This window comes from Oreochromis niloticus, linkage group LG9 (assembly GCF_001858045.2).
Source record: "Oreochromis niloticus isolate F11D_XX linkage group LG9, O_niloticus_UMD_NMBU, whole genome shotgun sequence".
In the NCBI taxonomy this organism is placed as follows: domain Eukaryota; kingdom Metazoa; phylum Chordata; class Actinopteri; order Cichliformes; family Cichlidae; genus Oreochromis; species Oreochromis niloticus.
The window spans coordinates 9528176-9550351 of record NC_031974.2 but is presented as its reverse complement, the minus strand read 5'-3'; the positions used below and the strand labels follow the sequence as shown (position 1 = coordinate 9550351).

Below are 22176 nucleotides of genomic sequence, written 5' to 3'. Positions count from 1 at the left end.
GTGATACGTGAAGGCACATAATGACACGCTTATTACAAGATCAGAAATAAGCTGAGAGGCACCGCACACACATATGCATGTGCAGAGAAATACAGCTGAACACAAGCGGGCAATCAAGCAGGTCAAATAGAGGCAGTTTAATAGACACTCATGCAAAATTGATTGACCTCCATTTCAGATGGACACAAACCGAAAAAAATCCACTGCCCTCTCAGTCCGGGATGCATTAGGACTAATGCACACCCTGTGACTCTAACTTCCAAACACGCCGTCATCGTGCTCTCACTGCAACTCCCCTGTTGGCTCTCTGCCTCTTTCCCCTTTACAGATCACATCAGAAACACTGGATTGGGTCTTCTGGCGCTTTTGTAAAAGAGACAGATAAGTGTTTGTAGCCGACTAAATTGGGAGAGCTGGGAGAGAAATTGTTTTTTGATGGAGAGAAAGTAGCTGGGCACGGCTGTCATGACAAACGCCACGGTAATATCATAGTGCACCAGCACCATCATGTGTATCAAAGATGAATACCAGGCAGACGCACAGAGGCTCAGGCACTAACTCCATCTGCCATTTTACCAAGAACGAACCACAACTATCACCATGAGTGTAAAAGCTTCGAGCGGATATTGCTGGAGGCAAGCTTTTTTTGGTTTTAGGCAACGTGAGACAGCTTAAGAATTACGGACCACCAGAGGGAGACAAATGGCAAAAAAAGAAGGTTCTGTGACGAGTCCTACCGGGCAGAAATCTGACAAAACGTGGCATGAAATGGAAACGCGGGCATCCAGAGACCTCACCATCAGACTCGGGATCTGGAAAAAAGACATTTATTAATGACACAGCCTTACGTGCTTTTCACTCATTATTAAGAGTCTAACTTTATGAAATTGAAATGAAGACCCCAATTATTTAAAATAAGAGTTATTAATAAGAATTCAAGCTTTTCCTGGTACTTCATATCATGGATGTGACTCTAAATGTGAAATACAATGTTTAATATTTAAAATGTTCTCTGTATGTGTAATGACCGCAAAGGTTAAACTCATATAGGATCACGTGTTGGTCGCCAATGCTCTCTGCCCCCATCTTATCTCCTCATTATCACTCTGACAGGTATAATATAAATGCATGATCTGTGCACGTTGTTATCAAAAATGCAGCACTGTTGTAATAATGGGAAAAATGACATTGTTTTAAACACATTTCTCAACAGATTTTAACCAAGGAGAAAAAAAAGCATAACTTTATTACTAAGCAACAAAAAAATCCATTATTTAGTTTTATGAGCCTCGTTATCCAACTATATATGCATCCAAGAAAACATTACAGCAAGTTTATAACAGAATGCAGTTCCACAAATGGCCACTGGGGGCTGACACTACAAGTGAGTCCCACGGTAAAATATATTTCACAGTATAAACTTTTTTTTTTTAAACTTACCTGTCAAAAATTATTACTTTTAAAATTTCAAAATGAGAAATTTGGCCATAGCGATTGACAGGTGTCTCAGCAACGTAATAATAGTGGATTAAAACTAACCTTAAAACTAGACGACTCATCGTAAAACTTTGTAGTTTACTGAAAAAAAGTCTAACAAATGAGTTTGTACGTACAAAACTAACTAAAATCACATTAAAAAGACAGTTGATGTTTAGTTTTAGGCAGTTTTGACAAATATGCCATAACCTGCCTGATGAGGCTTTGGTGCTTCCATTTACTGAGATTAAGGTTGTCCTGAAGAATTTTAGTATATATATATACACATATATCTATATCATTGTTGCCTCATTTGTAACAAGAAAAAACTTAATTCGAAAAACTGGAGTTCCAGTTTCCCTTTGGATCATTTTTAACGCAACTACCGACCAAAGTGCTTGAAGCACTCATCCGAGAAAGGTGTGCTCCACTTTCGGTGAGTGAAACACTGAGAGGCAGTCTCTGTTGCAGCAGCTCATGATGTTGTTTTTAATGACTTCAACTTAAGGTTGATTTTCCTTGCTCACTGTGTTTTAGGCAAGATCGAAACAGCCACCTTTTGTCTTGCAGTGAAGTTTTAAAAGCCTACCGGTGTTTTTAAATTGGATTACACTCTTGGGAATAGCGAATCTCTATCAGCTGATCGCACTGACAGTTCTACCACCAGGAGCGAGGCCTGTAATCCCAGAGAAGCTATGAAGGAAATGACCGTCTTTCACAGCTGTTCCACGAGGCGCGGGAGGTATCGGGACAATAATACGGAACGAGCTCGTTGGGCTGATTAAGTGTAGGCGTGCAGATGAAAGACTCACACTTCCCGGGACCACAGTGTACCTGGCTTCACATGTAACGTTATTCTGAGCAGTAAGAAGAAATATGGACGGATTGCAGTGGTTGTGGTTTAAGCGTCGATGTAATCGCAGACATGTTGCTGTGAACAAATGCTTCTGCGAACTAACTATCGAACTGCTAACTGTTGGAATGCATCCATTATAGTGGCTGAGGGAATTGCTCTGTTTCCATCCAGTTTACATCAACACGGTTTGGAATTCTCCATCAGTGGATACAAGCATCACCCAAATGGTAATAGATCCTTACCAGCCTCTGCACCACTTACTGCAGATGCTCAACATTTTCTATTACATCTACTGGGCGCAAGCATTGTGGTATCTATAACAGACACCACAATACTTCTATTAATTTTAAATTTAAGCTCATACTAGATCTGATTTATTGAGCTCTTCGCTTTCTTGTATTTTCTATTTAGCCGAACAAGTTCTTTAGTGTACGATTTCAACTTTTCAGGGCTGTTTTGTTCAGTGAGTCAGAATTTATTTTATTGAGCCAAGCTGGCTGCTTTAACAAAGCGCATTCCCACCTTTTAACTCTTAATGCAGGTTTGTGTGTGTGAGTTTGTGTGAATGCAGTTTGCTAACAAACCTTGCAAGCATTAACACCCCCTCATCTAAATATGGTCACTTGTGTCAAAGAAAAAAACCCAAAAAACAAGACAAAGTGAGGCTTTAAAAAAAACAAAACTATTATACACAAAAAATATTTCCATAAAAATAAAGGATGGCATTCAATAAGATGCCCATTTTGGTATTTCTGTAGCATCCAAGCTGCAATTTGAGATAATTTCCTCTCATTTTGTGACCCATGCGTGAGACACTCTGGTAGAACACGCTGCAATTTACAAGCGACAATCACCGATAAAGCTGGGAGTTTCTGTGATCTGTGTGTAAGCGCGAGCCCTCGCTTTGGGAATCATACCTGTCAGGTTCCAGTCATAAAGCTCAAGAATATCCCGGAACAGGTAGGAGGCAAACAGCTCCAGGCCTCGGACGCAGTAGTTCTGTACACGAGAGACAGCAGAGGTTTGTTATCAGCGCCACGTGAATATACAGTAGCAGCATGCAGCCACAAAGACTACCCCATAATGTAGATATGATTGATAACTAAATCCAGTTCTGAGACTTTATCACATAAGCCACCTTATTGATACAATCACCCTCAGCGGGTCAAAAGGAAGCTCTTTTTCCTCTTCTAAAAGGATTAGCACCTTCACTCATCCGAGCACTGAGGTGCGAGAGTTACACGCGGCTCAGCGGCGCTCAGTCTCAGCCGTTTGAGATAAAAACAAAAGGGGTGAGAAAGGGGAGAAAAAGAGCTGGCAGATAAAGTGGGGTTTTACTGACCTCCGGTGCCATCTCCTCTATGAAGTGAATGGTGTAATCTATGTTGAAGCGGATCACACGGCACAATGGAATCTGTGATGATGAAAGGAGCAGAGGACGAGGAGAAGAAAGGACAGACCGACTCATTACCATGGCGTTAGGCAGAGGTCACAGCTTTGCAAGGAAACTCATTAAAACCTTGTTTTTGGGGTGTTTTTTGTCTTCAGTGGAGCTAGCTCACATCTGTTGGAATATTTGGAAACCACATTGAAAAAAAGCAACTCAAACACATGTACAAGTGCTCTCCCCCTACTCACTCACACAGGCGTGAGCACCTGACTCTTGAAAATTAACTAACTGAAATCATGCTAAATAGATAAGCCTGCTCTTCTGTGTTTAATCTCCCTAGTTACACGGTCTTTGTTGTTAGAGCGCAGGGGTCCATTTTAAGAGATTAACCTGGGAGCTACTTTCATTCTTGCCCATCCCAGCAGCCAACTAGCAGGGGGCTAATATCACCAGACTCTGCGGTTCCTAATCCCCGCACCGCCATGAAGAGTTTACCCCAGCTTTTAACAAGGGCCGCGTAAATTATCCAGTTCAAATCATGCCTAATCCTCGGGGTTCTTTTCAAGCTAGAGGGGATATTGACCGAGTGCTCTAGTATTCAAACGTGCAGGAAAAACACACACATACATAGAGAGGGCAGGGAAATATTCCAGAAATGGCGTTTGGTGATCCCCTCGGTTGATTTCTTGCTCCTTTAAAACTTCCACTTTGGGGACGGAGAGAAAGAGAGGCTCCTTTCAAATCACAGCTACTCTAGTGTTTGACAGTCACTGATGGGCCTTCAAAAGTGAGTGAGAGGACTCTGTGACAAGGTCAGCCCTGGGAGAGAGGAGCACTTTGTCCACGCGACAAAGAAGTCGACCCGAAGCCAAGAGTCGATTTGAAGTTATTTCTGACAAGAGTGGAGCTAAAAGGAGGAGGGATGGTCCACTTAAACGCTGAAAATACGAAAAAATGATGTGTTGCCTCAACAGACATGAAGAAGGTTGAGAGTGTCCCATCACAGCCAATCTAGATCTGACTGAGCTGCACAACTGATCGTAGGCCTGGGCTATTTAAACTGCAGGCTTTCGAGCAGGCAGGCTCACACATAAGAGGGAAAAAGGGAATAAGAAAACTAAGAAAAAATGTATTAAGGATATTATATGATATAATAAAATATTGCTTTGCTATTGCAAACTTCTGCAACTCCACCCATATAAATCAAAACTAATGCCTGATTTTAATTTGGCTGATGTCCCCTTGAACAAAGTCTCCTTGTGTGGCGCTGACATGCTTCCAGGGTTTTCTGCTATTTTTAGATCGCTTTCTGGAAGCTCCATTGTGACTGCTTGCACGATGATGTGCGCTGGATCTCTTCAAATGTATTAAAGCAGTGACCTTTCAACTGCTTTAATACATCATTTCATTTTGTGAAAGAAGGCAAAACACCACATGCAGCCACATCAGGTGTGCAAGGTGGGGAAATGAGGGACGATTGAGATGGTGTGGGCAAAAAAACTTTGTATTCTCATGTACCATTACACGATGGCACAAACTCAGGTGCTATTTTTCCCCAAATACTCAGATGCCTCAAGTTGGAGTTGGTATTGACAGTCTGACCTTAGGGGACCATGACTTGGATGCTCTTGGACAAACTTCTTTCCAGATCTACTGCCTTAGGAAATGTGGAAATCTGCGTTTTATGGAAGAACAATTTATCCAGTTTTTCTCTTGTGAAATTGCAGATGGGAGCAGTCAGATTGCAACGTCACGATCTTAAAGTAAAAGCAACAACAGAAGTGGTCCAGAGATGCGCACGGAGATGATGTTAAAAGGAATAATCAATTACATTTAAATCACTTGCGTGTTTTTTTTTTTGTTTTCTAACTGCATGGACTTCAGTGACTGGACTTTATATACAGAGATTACACATGTGGTTCCTTTTCCTCTTGTTGTTTTCGACCTCGTGTAGCTGCAAGATAACTGATGTGCAAGATTTATGTATATGTGAATACCTCTTGCAACCCTAAGGTTAATGAGCAGGATTCCTAGTAATGAGTTTCCAAAAAGGCCCTAAAATATCACCAATAAAAGAAACAATCCACAAAAAACACTTAAGCATTTAGGTTTGTGTATCCTGTTTCTACCAGACAACCTTTTGGCCTTTAAGTCATTAGTGAAGCTGCACATAGTACTTTCTATGAATAACACACTATATCAAGCATTTGTGCAGAAAAAGACTCCCCCGAGGTGAAATGTCAATGAAGAAGTCATAACCAACCCAGTACACTTATACTTCACCTTTGCGAGGCTTAACATGACACTTACAAACAAAATAGAGTAAACTCAGTGTGACACTCGCCTCCGAAAAGCTCAACGCAAAAGGAACTGCCAACTCCGAACAAGTAAATAAATAAAAATAGAAACTATAAAACACAACAGCATAACTGAGAAAAATGACTATACACTGACACCCACTGTTACTGTCAAAAACCTGAGAGTGCTGTGGTGGAAAATTCATGGCTTACCGCCCGAGCTGCTAACAATTCAAAGCAGGCTTACGTTAGTGAGAGGAGTGTGGGAGAAGAGAGAGAAGCCTTCAAACAGGTACTCGTGGTCATCGTACTCAATCACTGTCGGCCTGTCGGTCTGGAGCAGAGAAGAACAAGAACAGTCTCACAAGCACGCAAACACAGCGCTGTAGTTTAGGTAGAGTGCCGTGAATATAAACAAACTGGCTACTATCAGAACAATGTGTTAGCATGTATTCAATCTAGTTGTTTATTTTAAGTTATACCAGGAAGTTGGTGGGAGGTGACACAGTGATCCTGTAGTGGAACAGTTTGCCAGCGTTGTTGTTCATTGGACGGCACCGTTTCACAGGCTGGAAAAGATTAAAAAAGTCAATATTTGACACCGAGGTGTTCCTCTGTGCTCAACATTTATAGGCGGATTTAAGCAAATGTAAGAGGTGCAAATCATGAATGAACTGAAACTCCCTTTTTTCCTTCATAGACCCACAGGACAGCAACTTTAACGATGATGCGAACATCAAAGTGTCAAAAATTGCAGTTCCTCACAAGGCCACTTGAGGCTGGCTAACAATAACACTAATAATAATACTAATAATACTAATAATAATAATGATAATAATAATAACAATAATAATAATAATTCTTTATCGCAGTAGTCCCCAACCCCCGGGCCACGGAGTTATCGTTAACTCAGTTTCCCTGGGTCTTTTCCTGTGTTGTAGTTGTGCGTCTTATTTTGAAAGAAATATTTACACGTTACCATAGCGACCAGAAAGCATTAAGGGGCAGAGAGGAGGATGTTACTCTCAATGTTGTTGGAGCATTTCAGGAGGACGCTGCTAATAAAGTTACACAATTACACAATGAATTCGCGTTTATTATTATATTTACAAAATACCACAGTTTTTGTCTTGGTCGTATCATTTTACTTTGTTGTATTTACACCTTAAAGGCCGGACCATGAAAATATTGTCCGACAAACTGGTCCGTGGCGCAAAAAAGGTTGGGGACCGCTGCTTTAATGAATACAACTCTGACCAAGATAGCGATTAGCCACAGTGGCTAATTCCATATTTTCTTTTCAGTCTACTTTTAAAGAATTTTAATTCCAATCTGTCATTCACCTTCTTGGTCCTTTCTAATCAAGCCAAAAACATTCAATTTATACCGATTTGGAGCGAAAAAGGCATCAAAATGTTCTAATTATGAAGGTTAAACTACAACATATTTTTCAGTTTTCTTGAGAAATTACTTAAGCATATACAGTGGATTTTTCTGCTAACGGACTCTTTATAGGATTTCACTCATTAGCTGGTCGAGCCGACTGAAAAAAGAAAAAAAAAGGGGGGGGGGCATTGCCGTTCCCTTCTGCAGATGAATGCAGTCACGCAGAGGCATCTTGTTAAGTGCAGAAGTAAGTGAAGAGCAAAGCATGTTTGCAGAGGTTATTATGAAGACAAACTGCTGGTATGAGTGATGAGTAAAAGCTTAATTGGCATCCTATAATGAGCATAATTATAAAGTCAATACACATTAGAAACTTATTAAAACAAATAATTGACTAACAACTTCCAGGTCAACAAAGAGCAACAAGAAATTAACGCACTAATTAACTCGAGACAGATTTTTAAGACAGAAAATATTACTAAAAAAAAAAAAAATCAATCAATCAAATATACATCCCCAAACAAGTGAGTATGGAGCAGACATTTACCCGCCTTTGTCTGGAGGATGATGCACATTTACCACTATTCAACGTACCTATCATTGGTTAATAAAGTCATTAAGGATTCATTAAACAATCCCAGAGTTTGATCATTTCCTACTGGGCATAAAGGCAAAAGAAACAACTGAACGACGGAGCTTTTTGTAGATAAAATGCATTTTACTTGTTAGATGAGCATGCGGCTGGTGGGAGTTATAGTTCCAAAACACAGCAAAGTAAGAAAGTGAGTCATAAAAGAAAATATATCTCAGTGTGTGGAAAAATACCCGATGAATCACTTGGACGCAACTCCCCAGTCAAATTTCCTCAAATGTAATATCTTTTTGTTCTTTAAGATGCTTCTGTCTCACTTATCCTGCCTTTAACACAATAGACGATGGCCTCTGTATAGAAAATGCATTTAGCCTGACTAAAATAATGCCCTTGCCCCCGCGTGGCACAACTTCAAGGTTATGAAAGGGTGATTTATTCATGGCGTGTCATACCTCTTCCCCCGGGTAGATGCTGTGGCGGATCCCTGTACGTCTGGCCTTGGCACTGCACTTACACAGGGGACCATCATTCATCTGGACAGAAAGAAAATACGTAAATCAGACAGAACTGCTTCACTTGCCATGTATAACACAGGGGCTGCTCAACATTTTACATCTCTAAACTGCAGACTCCTGACCTTTATTTCTTTGCTGCAGTTTGAAGTTTTGACTTTTTAAACTTCACTTTGTGACATTGTCTCCGCAATACATATCCTCACAATAAAACTGCTGGCCTACAACTTTATTGCAGACTGTCTTTCCATCAAGTGGAAATGACATTTATTCAAAGCAAAGAGGAAGAGTGCAACTGACATAGAGACGAGACAACAATACAAGGAATACTTAAAATGTGAAAGACTGCTGTCCTGTCACCGCAACCAAAAAGCCAATAAAGACCCGAACCAGGAAACCTGTGAGCCAACCACTCGCATTGACACGAGGGTCACGGCAGTTTCAAGTGGTTGGTGGCAGACTTATTCACACATCAGTAATTTCCCTTGCAGTAAAGATGTAGCTAGGTGTATTCAAAACATGAATTAGCGTGGCAGTGTTCAGTGCTCTGGTGCCTGGATCGAGCCACTAATGAAGCCGTAGGACTTTGTTACTTTTTCTGTGGATACTAGAAGTCCAACCTGCAGGTGGAAAAGCAGATTGTAAGATCTGGCTGGTGAGTCTATATATGTGTTTTTTTACATCCCACTGAAATAAAAGTTATGGCTCTTTTCCAATTTATGTAGACAGCAGCTTCAAAATAAATGCCCAGAGGCTCTGCTGGCTGCTGAGTTTGAAGACTTCTTTATAGGAGGACTTTGGTTATATGTGCTGTTAGTGGTTTCATATATTTACAAGAAAGACTTTAGAAGCCAATGGGGAAGAAACAGAGTCCTTACTGTATCAAAATAAAAGCTACACTAGATATTTATGGCCACAACAATCAACTCTTACATTCTGCTTTTTTCAAATGTTTTTTGCAGTCTTATCGAGTTGAAGTCTGTTTTGGAGTTAAGTAATGTGCAGATTATCCAACAGCATAGCTGGTACGGTTTCTTTCTTCTTTATTGGATTATCCAAAGTCAGTATTTATTTTACCTATGTGGAGCTAACACAGATGAATACTGGACAAAGGTGCAATGATCATATGGATGCCCTACAGCCTTTTTGACAAGCTTTCTTCTACTCTTTCTTCTTCTACTCTTTTATTACAGAGCCATGCTGCTGTAATACACGTGGAGTGTGGTTTTCTTGCTGAAATAAGTCAGGCTTTACTGGACAGCAGTTTATCTACTGTCTTAAAACTAGTATATACTCTCACAGGTAACTTTATATGGTTTATAAAGTTACAAGCAGTAGAGCATAACTGCTCTGCTGCTTGTTATGCAAACACCTAATGAGCCAGTGAGATGGCAGCAACTCAGTGTGCTTAGGCACTTAGGCATGGTCAAGTTTGAAGTTCAAACCAGCCACCAGAATGTGGAAGAAAAGGCAGGCTGGTCCAAGTATTTCAGAAACTGCTGATCTACTGGGATTTACCTACACGACCACCTACAGTGTTTACAGAGAATGGTCTCAACAGACAAACTATCCACTGAGCAACAGCTCAGTGAGTTGATAAGAATACATCAGCAACTTAAATAACGCCTCCTTTTAACCAACGTTTTCAGAAGAGCACATGTCGAACCGTGAAGCAGATGGGCTACAGCAGCAGAAGCCCACACCAGATGCCCCGCTCCTGTCAGCTAAGAACAGGAAACTAAGGCTACAATTCATACAGACTCATCAAAGTTAGACAACAGATGATTGTAAAAACGCTGTCTAGCCCGATGAATCTCGATTTCTGCTGCGACATTTGGACGGTTCTGAACTGAATGAAACAGGAAAGCATGGATCCATCCTCCCTTGTTTCAGTTCAGGGCGGTGGTGGTGGTGTACTAGTGTGTGGGATATTTTCTAGGTATACTCTGGGCCCCTTAGTGACATTGTTAATGAGCATCGTTTAAACACAACAGAGTATCATTACTGACCACGTCCATCCCATGATGACCACTGTACCCACCTTCTTATGGCTGCTTCCAGCAACATAATGTGTCATGTCACAAAGCTGAGATGCTCTTAAACTGGTTTCTTGAAAACGAGTCTACTCAAATGCCCTCCCCAGTCACCAGATCTCCCACTCATAGAGTTGTGGTGGAATGGGTGTTTCACATCATGGATGTGCAACCAGAAAATCTGCAGCAACTGTGTGATGCCATCATGTAAATATAGACCAAAATCTCTGAGGAATGTTTTGAGCACCTTGTTGAGTTTATGCCACAAAGAATTTAAAGAGTTCTAAAAGCAAAACGGGGTCCAGCCTGTGTGAACCTGCATGTGTCAGGAAAATGGGTTCCTGGAGACACCTAGTGTTACAGCACCACAAAAACAGCTCTAAGTGGTTTGGCAGGTGTTTAACATGCTTCGATGTCTGTGCACGGATTATGACAACCGCTCAAAACACACATAAAAGTGTGTAACTGAGATCAATGAAGGCCAAGATCAAAACCAGGTGGAGTCTGACCCATGAGTATTGTGATGATGGCTCATGGATTGGATATTCAATCTTTTTATATAAATAAATATCAGTTAAATGGAGGAAAAACACAAATGATAACTTAGCAATTCATAAATTTATTAACTAAAATATGGGAATGTGATGTTAAAACTAAGGTACTGTTATTTCCTAAAAAGTATAATATATTATTCATGTTGTCCAATGAATTTATTCATTACTTTTTGTCCTGCAAGGACACTTATTAAAGGTCAAGTGAGACATAAATAAACGTGTATAGACTCAGTTAAATCTGACAGATTAAAAAAACTAATTACTAAGATTGCAAAATCATTTTTTTAAGTCATACTTTGCTGATGCAAAATTCTGCCTGAGGTTTTAATTCAGGATTACTTGAGTCCTTTTCTTATAATGCCTCTGGCCTAATGCAAAGTGAGGTCTCTGCAGTTTTCCTGCTTTTATTCACAATGCAGGGCCAGTATCAAGTCATTTTCACATTGCACAGCAGGAGCCAGCACATTAGATTACATCTAAGTGCTGGAAATACTCTGGTTTTGGAGAGGGTGCTTCCTGGGTAGAGGGTACAGGGGGGCAGGAGAGTTAACATCATCAGTTATCACATAGGCACAAATCACAAGGACTCTGATCTAGAGAGCTGGCAGGTTAAGGACCATTTAATGTCTGATCTGGCTGCAGGGGACATCTGCATTCTCACTTGTTTCTCTGCGGGGTGATGTCTTTGAAAGTTCAGGGCTGTAGTCCATGTGTAAAAAAAAATTATTTGATTGATTTACCTTAACTTTTAAAATCATTGTTTCAAAAATGAATGTAAAGTCAGCTGTTGTCGAGAGACCAAATGTTTTGGTTAAAGGTTTCAGCCTGCCTGTGTAGCTGCCTTATCGTTCTCACATCGACAGTATGTCTTCCTGTATTTCAGGAATGCTTTCAGATTGAGATATTCTGTATGATTTAATACTTTGTCGGACATGAATTCAAGAGGTATACACAGAAGATAGAACAATCTATCCTCGGCATCCTTTTGTTAAGACACACTAACCTCCCCGGGGTCATTGTACCACAGCTCCTCGTGCAGCCGGTCGGGGTGAGCTTTCTTCCTTTTGATCTCAGCGATGACATCAAAAACCTCTGAGTCAGAGCTGCTGGAGCAGGTGCTTCCTTCGCCTTCTGACTCACAGTCTGAGTCGCTGCTGCTGTCATCTGAAACCACAGTGCAAGAAGGTCTTTAATCATGCGAATGCTACGCGGCTAACGATTAAAACTAACTCGGCGAGCCGGAGCTGGTCGAGTGGTTAAGCTCCTCTGCTCGGCTGTGCCCACGCAAAGTATTACACTCACAAGGCAGAGTCAAAGTAAAGTAATCTGTCAAAATGCTTTAAAACTGTGCGCGCTTGGGCTCTGCCAACTCTTGAAGAGGAATAATCACCCTGGCTGTGTAGATGACACAGCAAACCTTAAGATCTGTTACCTAATTTGCACTTGCTTAATCTTTCTTTATGCAAACAAATAGTTTAGCATGACTAACAGCTAACTGTGGTGGTTTCGTTGTCTAAACACTGTTGTTCATAACAATTTCCAATTTTCATGCCAGTTGCAGACTTTAATGCATTCGTGAGATTAAAAGAGGGGTGCAGTTGCCAAAGTTGACATCTGGCACTCGTGTTTTCTCTCCTTCTCCCTCACTTGTCATTCTCCCTCACCGAAAACAAAGCTCAAACCAAAATGAGGATTATAATTACCATTCTGCTGAATGGTTTGTGGCCCTTAGCTAAGCAGAGTCTTTAATTCTTATCAGCGCTTTAACTCGAGTGTTTGATTGTGAAGTCGGCGCCCAGAGCAGCATATTTAGCAAATTGGATCTCCCTGAGTGAGATTTATATTATTGCGGTGGTGAAATAGACAATCGGGCTGACAGCCCTGCAGATAAAATCAGAAACATAACTTAATCTCTGCCTCGCCCCAATGCACTGCTGAGAAGATAGCAAGCTTTTTTTCCCCCATATCAATAAGAAAGGTTGTCAACAGATGTTTTAGCTGATGGCTTTTATTTGGTAACACAACAAGTATGTGCAGGCCAAGGTTTTATTTAAAGACGATCATACATACATACAGTCACAACAGCAGATATTAAACATGGCCAGTTATAAATGATGAGGGCAATAATACTCTGTCTTAGATGGCTCTAAACACTCGGTTTCAGCAAGTTTTTTATACTCTTGGCCCTATATGATGTCATTCAGACAGGAAATCCCTTATATGGTCATCTCAGGTAAAGAAGCCCCACCTACTTGTTGTTCAAATCTTCCTTTTACAAAGGGCAGCCAATCAGAAGAAAGTCAGCTTAAAGAACGGTTCAAAGAAAGGATCTAAAATGGCTTGTTTCAGTCTCAGAGGGTGCTCCAAGGCCCCTTAGCATAAGTCAAAGATGGATTATTTTGAACTGTGAATCAGGAAAAGCTACACTAATAGCGTCCCAGAATAAAAATGTGGAGCTTGAAATAAGCAGGGTCTCCTTTACAGAATTAAGCTTAAAGACTGTGAGGTTAAAGCTAAAATATAAAAATAGCACAACTAACCTGGGTCCTCGTCCAGTTTGGTCTTGGGCGGCTCCCACTTGGGTCGAGCAGCCTTGGCTCGCTCCTGTCTGTTTCCCAGCTCTTCCTCAAAGCGCTCATACAGATCACGCAGTTTACTCGTTCCCACCACTGTAGAGTCTCCCTGAAATACAGAAGTTCAAATGCAACAAGCCAAGTTTGTTCAACTGCTGAATGTTAAATGGAAAAGTTGTAGACTGAGAAAGGATTCCAGGATCTTTTAGTCAAACTAACATTTTAATATTTAATGGATATTTCAGTCAGAGCCACTTTAGTCAAAAGAAGATTATCATTTCCTCCTGTACTCATTGATTATTATTATTTATAGGGCAGTATGCCTCATGTAGCTCCCACTCCAAAGTGAAGCCTAAGATAATGCATCTCTAATTAACCCTCAAGCAACCTAATCTAAAAGAACTGATATCTTATTGTATACTGATATACTGACTGTGTTTATCACAACTATACTGTATGCTTTATATTGAAAACTGTGGAGCTGCTGTCCCAAGTTGGGATATTGGCTTGTTGTATTGAAAAGAGAGCAGGCCGTGAAAGCTATTGGTTAAAATTCTACATTTCACTCTGGCCTATAGCCAAGAGCTTTAGATGGAGACCAAAAGAATGAGATTATGGGAATAAGTGGTGGACACGAGCTTCCTCCATACGTCTGCTCCTGCCATAGAGACAGGCTGAAGGGCTTGAAGTAGAACTGCTGCTACTCCACATTGAAAGGAGCCAGTTTGGCCATTTGATGTGAATGCCCACTAAGGACCTCCCAGTGTAGGTGTTTTGGGGTGGGCCCAGAACATGCTGGAGAATTTACATCTCTATGCTGGCTTAGAAATGCCTCAATATTGCCCAGAAAAAATGGAGGAGGTGGCTGGGAAGATGAAGGCCTGGGCATCTTACTCAGACTCCTGCCCCCACAACCCAAACCCTCAGAAACAGCAGAAAATGGATGGATGTGCAGATGGATGCATGGATGTAAAGTTGTAGGAGAACAATGATGCAACTGATGGAAGGAAACCTTTTTATTATTAAAAAATATAATAAAATCACATAGAAATATCAGAATATTCTGTCAGTTGAATTTTAGACCGTGCACTCTATACAAGACGTGCTGACAGGATGCACCAGCTGATGAAGGTTGGCATTGAGATGAGATGAGCTGATCTGGTGGGATTGTAGCTGAGCTTGATTTTGTGGACTGCCGGAACTAAAACTATGTTTACTTTTGTGTGTGTTTTTTATGCTTTCACTGGAGACGGTTCTGAGCAAAGAGGAAATGAGGACTGAGCCAGAGGGGATGACATGCAACAAAGAACCCCAGCTGGACTCTAATCAGGAGGATTCTGGGATTTCACGGTCAAAGTCTCAAACCCACAGGCCTCCAGGATGCGCACTGACTTTTTAAAACTTATGCACAACTATATTTGAGTTTCTTTAATATACTCACACTAACAGTCTATTGATCATGACAAAATGTGATGTTAGGTGGTATAACAATGTCACAAACAAAACTGCAAAACCTACTTATGCCTTTAAAAGAGAAAATGATCTGCTTTCCAGGAGAAATGTATCTTAAATTATTACAAAGCTTGGACCACTGTGAAGTGTAATCTAAGTGTAAGTCAGTTCTACACACATCTGGCAGAGTAGCAGTAATTGACACCCAAAGGTAACATCCTCTCTGTCATAACAGAGACACAGGAGAGCTAAATCTGTTTGTGAAGGAGGCTTACGAGTAAAGTTGGGTTCCCTCTTGACATTTAACATCACTTCAGTTTTCCTTTAAGGACAGGTCAAGTGTCTGCCAGAATGTGTAATGTGTGGGGAGAGAAAGGAGCTGAGGACACCGAGCATTTGAGACTACGGATAAAGGTCAGCGAGGAAAGAGGAGAAAAAGTAGTTGTCAGTATCCACAAGATCCAAAGACTTCAGAAAAGCATTTGAGAAGGATTTGCTAAAAGAAAAAAAAGTGGGAATAAGATGTTATTTGAGTGCCGGCTTAACTGACTGACTGAAAAAGATACTGCTACAAAGCCATCAATCCAAAAGGTATCACAAGTAAATATTCGGGATTTGTTCTTGACGAATTTATCAACTGTGAAATTGGAACTTTGGTAGATTCAGCTGTTGTGAAGTAAAAATACTTAAAGATCTATGATACTTTATTTACTCACAACACATGTATGTGCATAAATACAGATATGCACGCTTTTTTTTAGGTGTTCATAAATGTTCTGCTATGGTGGCTCTTCAAGAGGATGTGGAATGTATCGATATATAATAAAATTTGGTGGGGCAATCGTAACAGGGTTACTAGGGTACCGCCGGGGATAGGACCTCTGGTGGTCTGGCTATAAGCCAGTGGGGGCCCAGCCAGCCTTAGCCTGAAAAAGCTACAGAAGTCCACTCTCCTGTGGCCCACCACAAGCTTCGAATACAGGCTTGTTGTCCATGGAATGTCACGTCTCTGATCAGGAAAGAGCCCGAGGTAGTGCGTGAGGTTTAGAGATACTGGCTAGATATAGGCTGACTCACTTCAATGGACAGCTTGAGCTTTGGAACAGGTCCTCTGGAAAGGGGCTGGACTCTGTTCCAGTCTGTAGTTGTCCCCAGTGAGAGGCAGTGGGTTTTCCCTTGTGGATGCTGCGAACAAACGTCCAGGGAACCCGGCCTTCTTAAAGACACTGGGTGGGGTGCTGGAAAGTGTTGCAACTGGTGACTACCTTCTTATACCGGGAACAGTATGAACCGGAGGGGAGTGACTGGGAGGAACGCTATGATCCCTATGATCATACCCTATGATCCAACCAACAGAAAATGGATTGATAGATGGATGGATGGTATGGCAATGATCACTGAATAAAATGGGTATTTAATCATTTTGGTGTTTTGGTGATAAGCTGATTGCACTTTTTTCTAAAGCTTAGAAAAGACAGTAGGTTGATTTATTTCTTTAGTATTTATAATTTATGCTACTCCTTTGGCTCTGGTTTCTTGTTATTAGTGTGCTGTAAGTCTACTTGGGGTGGGCACATCTTTCAAAAGCTACTCTTTAACACCACTGCAAGCAAACTTAGTGTAATGGCAGAAAGAAGACTAGCAAAGTTTCCTTTTAAGAATGTATTATAACCACAGACAAATATACTGTTAGAGCTATGGACACTTTGTAAAAGAGTTATTTAGGAATTTAGCAAATGTTAGCTTTATGAAAAAAGAAAGATGTCAACAGTACCACTTGGTCCATGGGGTCATTGGAATAGTAGTTCTCGGCGTGGGTGCACCGAATCCAGGCGGGTTTCAGCAGGTCTTCCTCTTCTTTCTCGTCATCGCCCTTCTCCTTCACTTTTTCTCGCTCCCTGTCCCGTTCCCTCTCTCTCTCCCTCTCCCGCTCTCGGTCTCTGTCGCTGAAGGCTTCATCAGAGTCTCTGCTCCTTATGGCGGAGAAGCTGCGCTCTCTGCTCAGCCCCGAGGAGCTCTCTGACCTCCTGTCTCTCTCCTCCTCCCAGCGACCACGTTTCCTGTCTCTGCTCGTTGACCGGCTACATATGAAAAGGAAAAGTCAACATGAGACAGGAGGTTAAATCTGAATTAAAGCCTCATGTTTACACTAGCTCATTATATCAAAGAAAATATATTAATACTAAAATACTAGAAAACGGCAAGAAATTAATAAGTTAAACTGTTTATATGACACTACTTTTCTTTGCTTGAAAAATGACCTCTGTCTAAATAGAGCCACTGCTCAAGAAACCAGTTTTTTCTGCCACAGAGGTTTTTGACATGATTCATTACCAGTATGGGGCCTTCAGGTTTTGGTCTTAGATATCATTACTTTCATTTAAAGTGAATATCCATGAATCTTTACTGAGGTCTGTCTCTTTTCCACCTGCTTGACAGCTCTATCTTCAACATCCTTTGTCCAGTATATCCACTTTCCCTCCTCTGCACAAGTCCAAACGCTGTGAGCCTCCAAACCGCTCAACCCAAGCGGTCCCTCTGATACACTCATTTCTAATCCTGTCTATTCTGGTCACTCCCAATGAAAATCTGAGCATCTTCAGCTCTGCTCTCTGTCTTTTTGTCATCTTGTAAAACTCCCCTTTACTTTTGCTGCCATCCTTCTGTTGCAAATCACCTCTATCCACTCAGCCCTTCCTTCACCTCTCTTGTGCACAGTCTCTTGCTTTGAATGCTAGACCTAGGTATTTAAACTCTTTTTAAATAGTTTAAATAAAAACTCTTTATTTCTTGCTTAGTCACTGCTGCACCTGCCTCTCCCCAGAACACAACCCCCCAAAAAAGCAAACCAACTCTTGTTCTAAAGATTTCAGAAGCCAACATTATTAATCCCCGAGGAAATTATGTATTTCATACAAGGATGTGCACTTCGAACTTCTCAGTTGGGCACAATCCAGCTTTAACTACTGTGGAAAGAGAACTTAGGAGGCTACAGTGCAAAACTGAACAATGCCAGTAGACCAAAGTCTCTTGTCTGAGAAACAGAAGGCTCAGAAATCCTGAACTCAACCACCATAACTAAAATGTGCCGATTATAAAGAGAGTAGACAACATATTTGCATCACAACTACTTTCTTTTGGTAATTTTCTAAATTGTCCCAGTTGCCATTTAGAGACTATAATGGAGCCACAAAGGTTGATGCTTGAGACAACAGACTAAACTACAGCTTGGTTTAACGTCACTGCCCTGGTTGCAGAGTAGGAGCAAAAGTCGTCAAAACAGGAAGTAAAGCAATGGTAGAGATTTTTTTTCCTTTGATTAAGGGAAAGAAAAAGTATAATTTCTTCGGGTGTTCTCTCTATATAATCTGAAAACATCTTCTGTACTGATGCGTGAAATGGTGGTTAAAAAACAACTATGAATGCCAAATGTGCTTTTCTTTCAAAACCAAGGATTTTTCTTTGTGACCTTAAACTTTATCGATGAGTACTATTTCACAACAGCTGCAGGAAGCCAAACAAAGCAACACGTGTACCTTCGAGGCCTCTTTCTGTGCCTGTCGGGTGACTGGGATCTCCGACTGTCTCTGTGCCGATACCGCTCTCTGTGAACAGACGGAGTAGTTAAAAGGAAATCATTTCACTGATTGATTTCATTTGGCAGAGCGTCGTCTGTGTACCTGCTGCGATCCCTGCTCCTGTGTCTGGGGGGAGTCCGGCCTCTGTCGTATTCAGACCTATACCGCCCACCCTCTTGCCTGCTGCGCCTGTCTGGACTTCTCCCGCGGTCCTTCCTCTCTCCAGGAAATTCCATTTTGTGCCTGTCGCCGTGGCCTCCATAGCCAAAGCACTTCTGCCTGTGATCATCGTGCCGATACCCTCTTTCTGGGGACCTCCTGCTGTCCATGGGCTTCTCGTACTTGTACTGCCCCCCGTGCCTGATGCTGTGGTCTGCTTGAAACTGGGTGTTGCTTTGGGTGTAGCTGGAGCTGAAGGTAGGAGGAGGGAATGGAGGGTGAGGAGGATGGGGGTAGTTCATGGAGTACGGAGCGTGGTAGTTCATTGATTGAGAGGCCATGGGGGAGGCATTGGGGGTGTGGTAGCGGCGGTGGGGGCACAGGAGGCATCATGTAAGGGTGGTAGGCATTTTGAGCAGATACCTGTGCCCTTGGAGAGGGACCACCTGCGGAGCCGGGTAAGGGAGGAGGTGGAAAGTTAGGTGGTGGTTCAGGGAAGCCTTGTCGGGTGGGGGGCTTCGAGAAAGGTGGGCGCACTGGGCACTGGTTAAGAGAATTGGAAGTTTGGGATTGAACTGGAGGAGGATACTGCATGAAGTCAGGGTGTGGAGGCATGTAGGGGGCAGTCTGCGAATCGTAACGGTAGGAAGGAACTGGAGGCTGGGGAGGGGGCGGCCTTATGTTGGTGGGTCTGTAGTTCTGGTTGGTACCATGCTGGCCAGGAGGCACTCCTCCCCGGGGACCCCCACGATCCTGATGGAAAGACATGGCTGTGGACAAGAGAAGACAATCGGGTCAACACAACTGACATCCACGTGCGAATGAGACACATCTGAAAATCAATTGACTGACATGAAAGCTTTAGTTTCCACTCACGGGTTTAAGCCTCTAAAGCCTAACCTGTCGCTGGCGTCAGACAGGTGGTTTCAAACATCGGCAACTCCTGAACTATTTGCTCAATTGAAATAATTCCATTGGTTCTTGAAAGCAGCGACTCTGCACTTTTATTAGTACTAGTATCATTATAGTAATCCCAGGCATGGTGTCACAGCAGCCCTGCAAAGACGATGGTCGGTTGAGAGAACTGAGATTTAGATGTGGAGCCCTGCCTGGGATTAGTGTAATGACCCTAAGATCACTGAAAAAGCACAGAATGGATGCTTTCAGGAACTGTTGGACTTTTTCGAATTTTTTGACAGTATTCAAAAAAATATTTGTTCCCCCAAAATAAACATCAGACCAGAAAATCAGACTTTTATTGGCCACTAGTATTGGCTCACAAAGTGCAGTGATGGCCAGAAGTTTTGGCAGAACATTTGTGTTTCATGCATTTTGACAAGTCAGTTTTTTATTTTGATTATTTAGATTTTTTTTTTTTTTTTACATCTCTTTGATAAAGTGAAAAACAGTCATTAGTATTGTCATTAGTTTTAAATACTTTGATTGGCAAATAAATCAGATTAGTTTAAAGAACAGGACTAACCACAGATTCTCGATCAGATTACAGTATGGAGAGTTTCATGGTCATGGACCCAAAATGGTAAATTCATGATCTCCAAGCTCTCATCAATTTAGCCTAGTGACATGGAGCAGCATCGAGTACACAAATGATCACCAAACAGCTTCTGGATCATTGGAAGAAGATGTTTTTTTAAAGACATTTTTAGTCAGTCCTTACCCACCATGGGTGGAAAAGCAGAAGCCCAAAAAACCTTTCAAGTTCAAGCACTGATAAGGCAGGAAATGCCATCAATCAGGATTTGGCTCATAAGCCGATATCCAACATGCCACAGAGAATTGCAGAAGTTATGAAGAAGGTGGTTCAACAGTTTAATTTTTTTTTTTTGCATCAATTTGATTTTGTTGCCAATAAAAGTCACTGAAACGTATGAAACGCTTGTTTTTCTTTCCCAAATCGCAGAAACATGCAAAAAGAAAGCGAGAGGGTAGCTGATGTCAGGCTGCAGATGGACGTTAAAAAGAAAAAAACCTTAGCTTTACATTTAAAGTTCCCAAACAGCTCGATTGCTGTAAGTATTTTATTAGTATTAATTATTATTTTTATTAATGTGATGCAGACTGTAAGAGCAAACTACTCATTGGGGAGGGTCCCTTTTGGCCAGTTTGCTTCACAGGAAAGATGGTAGTGGTAAAAACAAATAAGATAAATTACCTCGCTATTTTTTCATGGTATCGTGATCCTCGTGTTACGTATTATTTCATTAATAAATATCGTTTCCGTTCATTTATATTCTTGGAAGTTTTTTTTCCTGCTTATTCGAGAGAGTTAGGAAAGATTTCGAGTCCAGCCTAATGCTGCCTAGAAATAAGGACTGGATCCCAGTTTCTTTAATATTGTGATGATTAATTTAACACTAGTATTGGATCAGCAATCAGAAAAGCTTAGTAAAGGTTGGATCGGTGCATCAAATACACTGTCACACAATGGTTTTTTAGATAGCCCTTTCTCTACATGAACAATCTCGCTCAAGCTCTCGGGATGGACAAATGAAAGTCGTACATTTGTGACTAGCACGTTTATTCCCCTAATTTTTGTACATATACGGAACTCTGAGCCTGATATAATGATTTTGAAACTTAAAATAGCGTTAGCGTCTTATAAAAAGCCAAATAAAGGCTAAACGATAGTAAAGGTTTTCACAGCTGAGCACCGTTAAACGAGCTGCTTGCAATTATGAACTCCACCTAACCAATACAAACATAAAACGCAGAAAATAACCAGCAGCAGCCGGCGTAATGTAAAGGTTAAAAGAGAAGCGAATACTCTAATTTAATAGCATTATTATCCTATCCTAAGGTTGGATAGCCGGCAATGTTAGCTAGTTAGCAGCAACAGCATAATGTCAGGATGTATGACGTTACCTTCAAATCGAGGAGGGCTAACAACAAAAGAGTGTCATTCCTGTTGGTCAAAAAAATCCAGAAATCCTAAATGTTGATATTATATTGTTATTATTATATTTAAAATATTTGTTATTGGAAACTATGCAATACGGCTAGCTACCTGGTCACGCTTTCGAGGTGCCCGTGTTTCAGGTCGGGATGTTTAAGGAGACGGACACAGATGGACCAATCGAATTCATGGATTTGAGGTTGTCCAATAGAACTTTACAGTTTTGGTGGGTTCCTAACGGCGTCGTGGTAGCACACAAATAAATAAACAAATAATTGAACAAATAAATAAATTGATAAATTAAACTTGGTCTATCTGTGGCTTATAAAATTAACATTTATGCTTTCGACACAAAATGAGATGACTTTCAGGAAACGTGTGTGGTGTGTAATTTAAACCCTGAA

At 41.3% G+C, this 22176-nt stretch overlaps 1 protein-coding gene across 1 annotated transcript in view; it reads right to left on the bottom strand.

The window, feature by feature from the left end:
- Window positions 1–21877, bottom strand: part of drosha (drosha ribonuclease III) — a 129769-nt gene extending 107892 nt beyond the window's left edge. Inside the window, 13 exon segments of the mRNA XM_019362997.2 lie at window positions 738–812; window positions 3250–3331; window positions 3675–3746; window positions 6267–6353; window positions 6502–6588; window positions 8450–8530; window positions 12100–12260; window positions 13637–13778; window positions 16896–17202; window positions 18658–18726; window positions 18802–19209; window positions 19211–19628; window positions 21742–21877. Coding sequence (XP_019218542.1) covers window positions 738–812; window positions 3250–3331; window positions 3675–3746; window positions 6267–6353; window positions 6502–6588; window positions 8450–8530; window positions 12100–12260; window positions 13637–13778; window positions 16896–17202; window positions 18658–18726; window positions 18802–19209; window positions 19211–19626 — 1987 coding nt within the window. The 5' untranslated portion in view covers window positions 19627–19628; window positions 21742–21877.
- Between the last annotated feature and the right edge of the window lie 299 nt (window positions 21878–22176).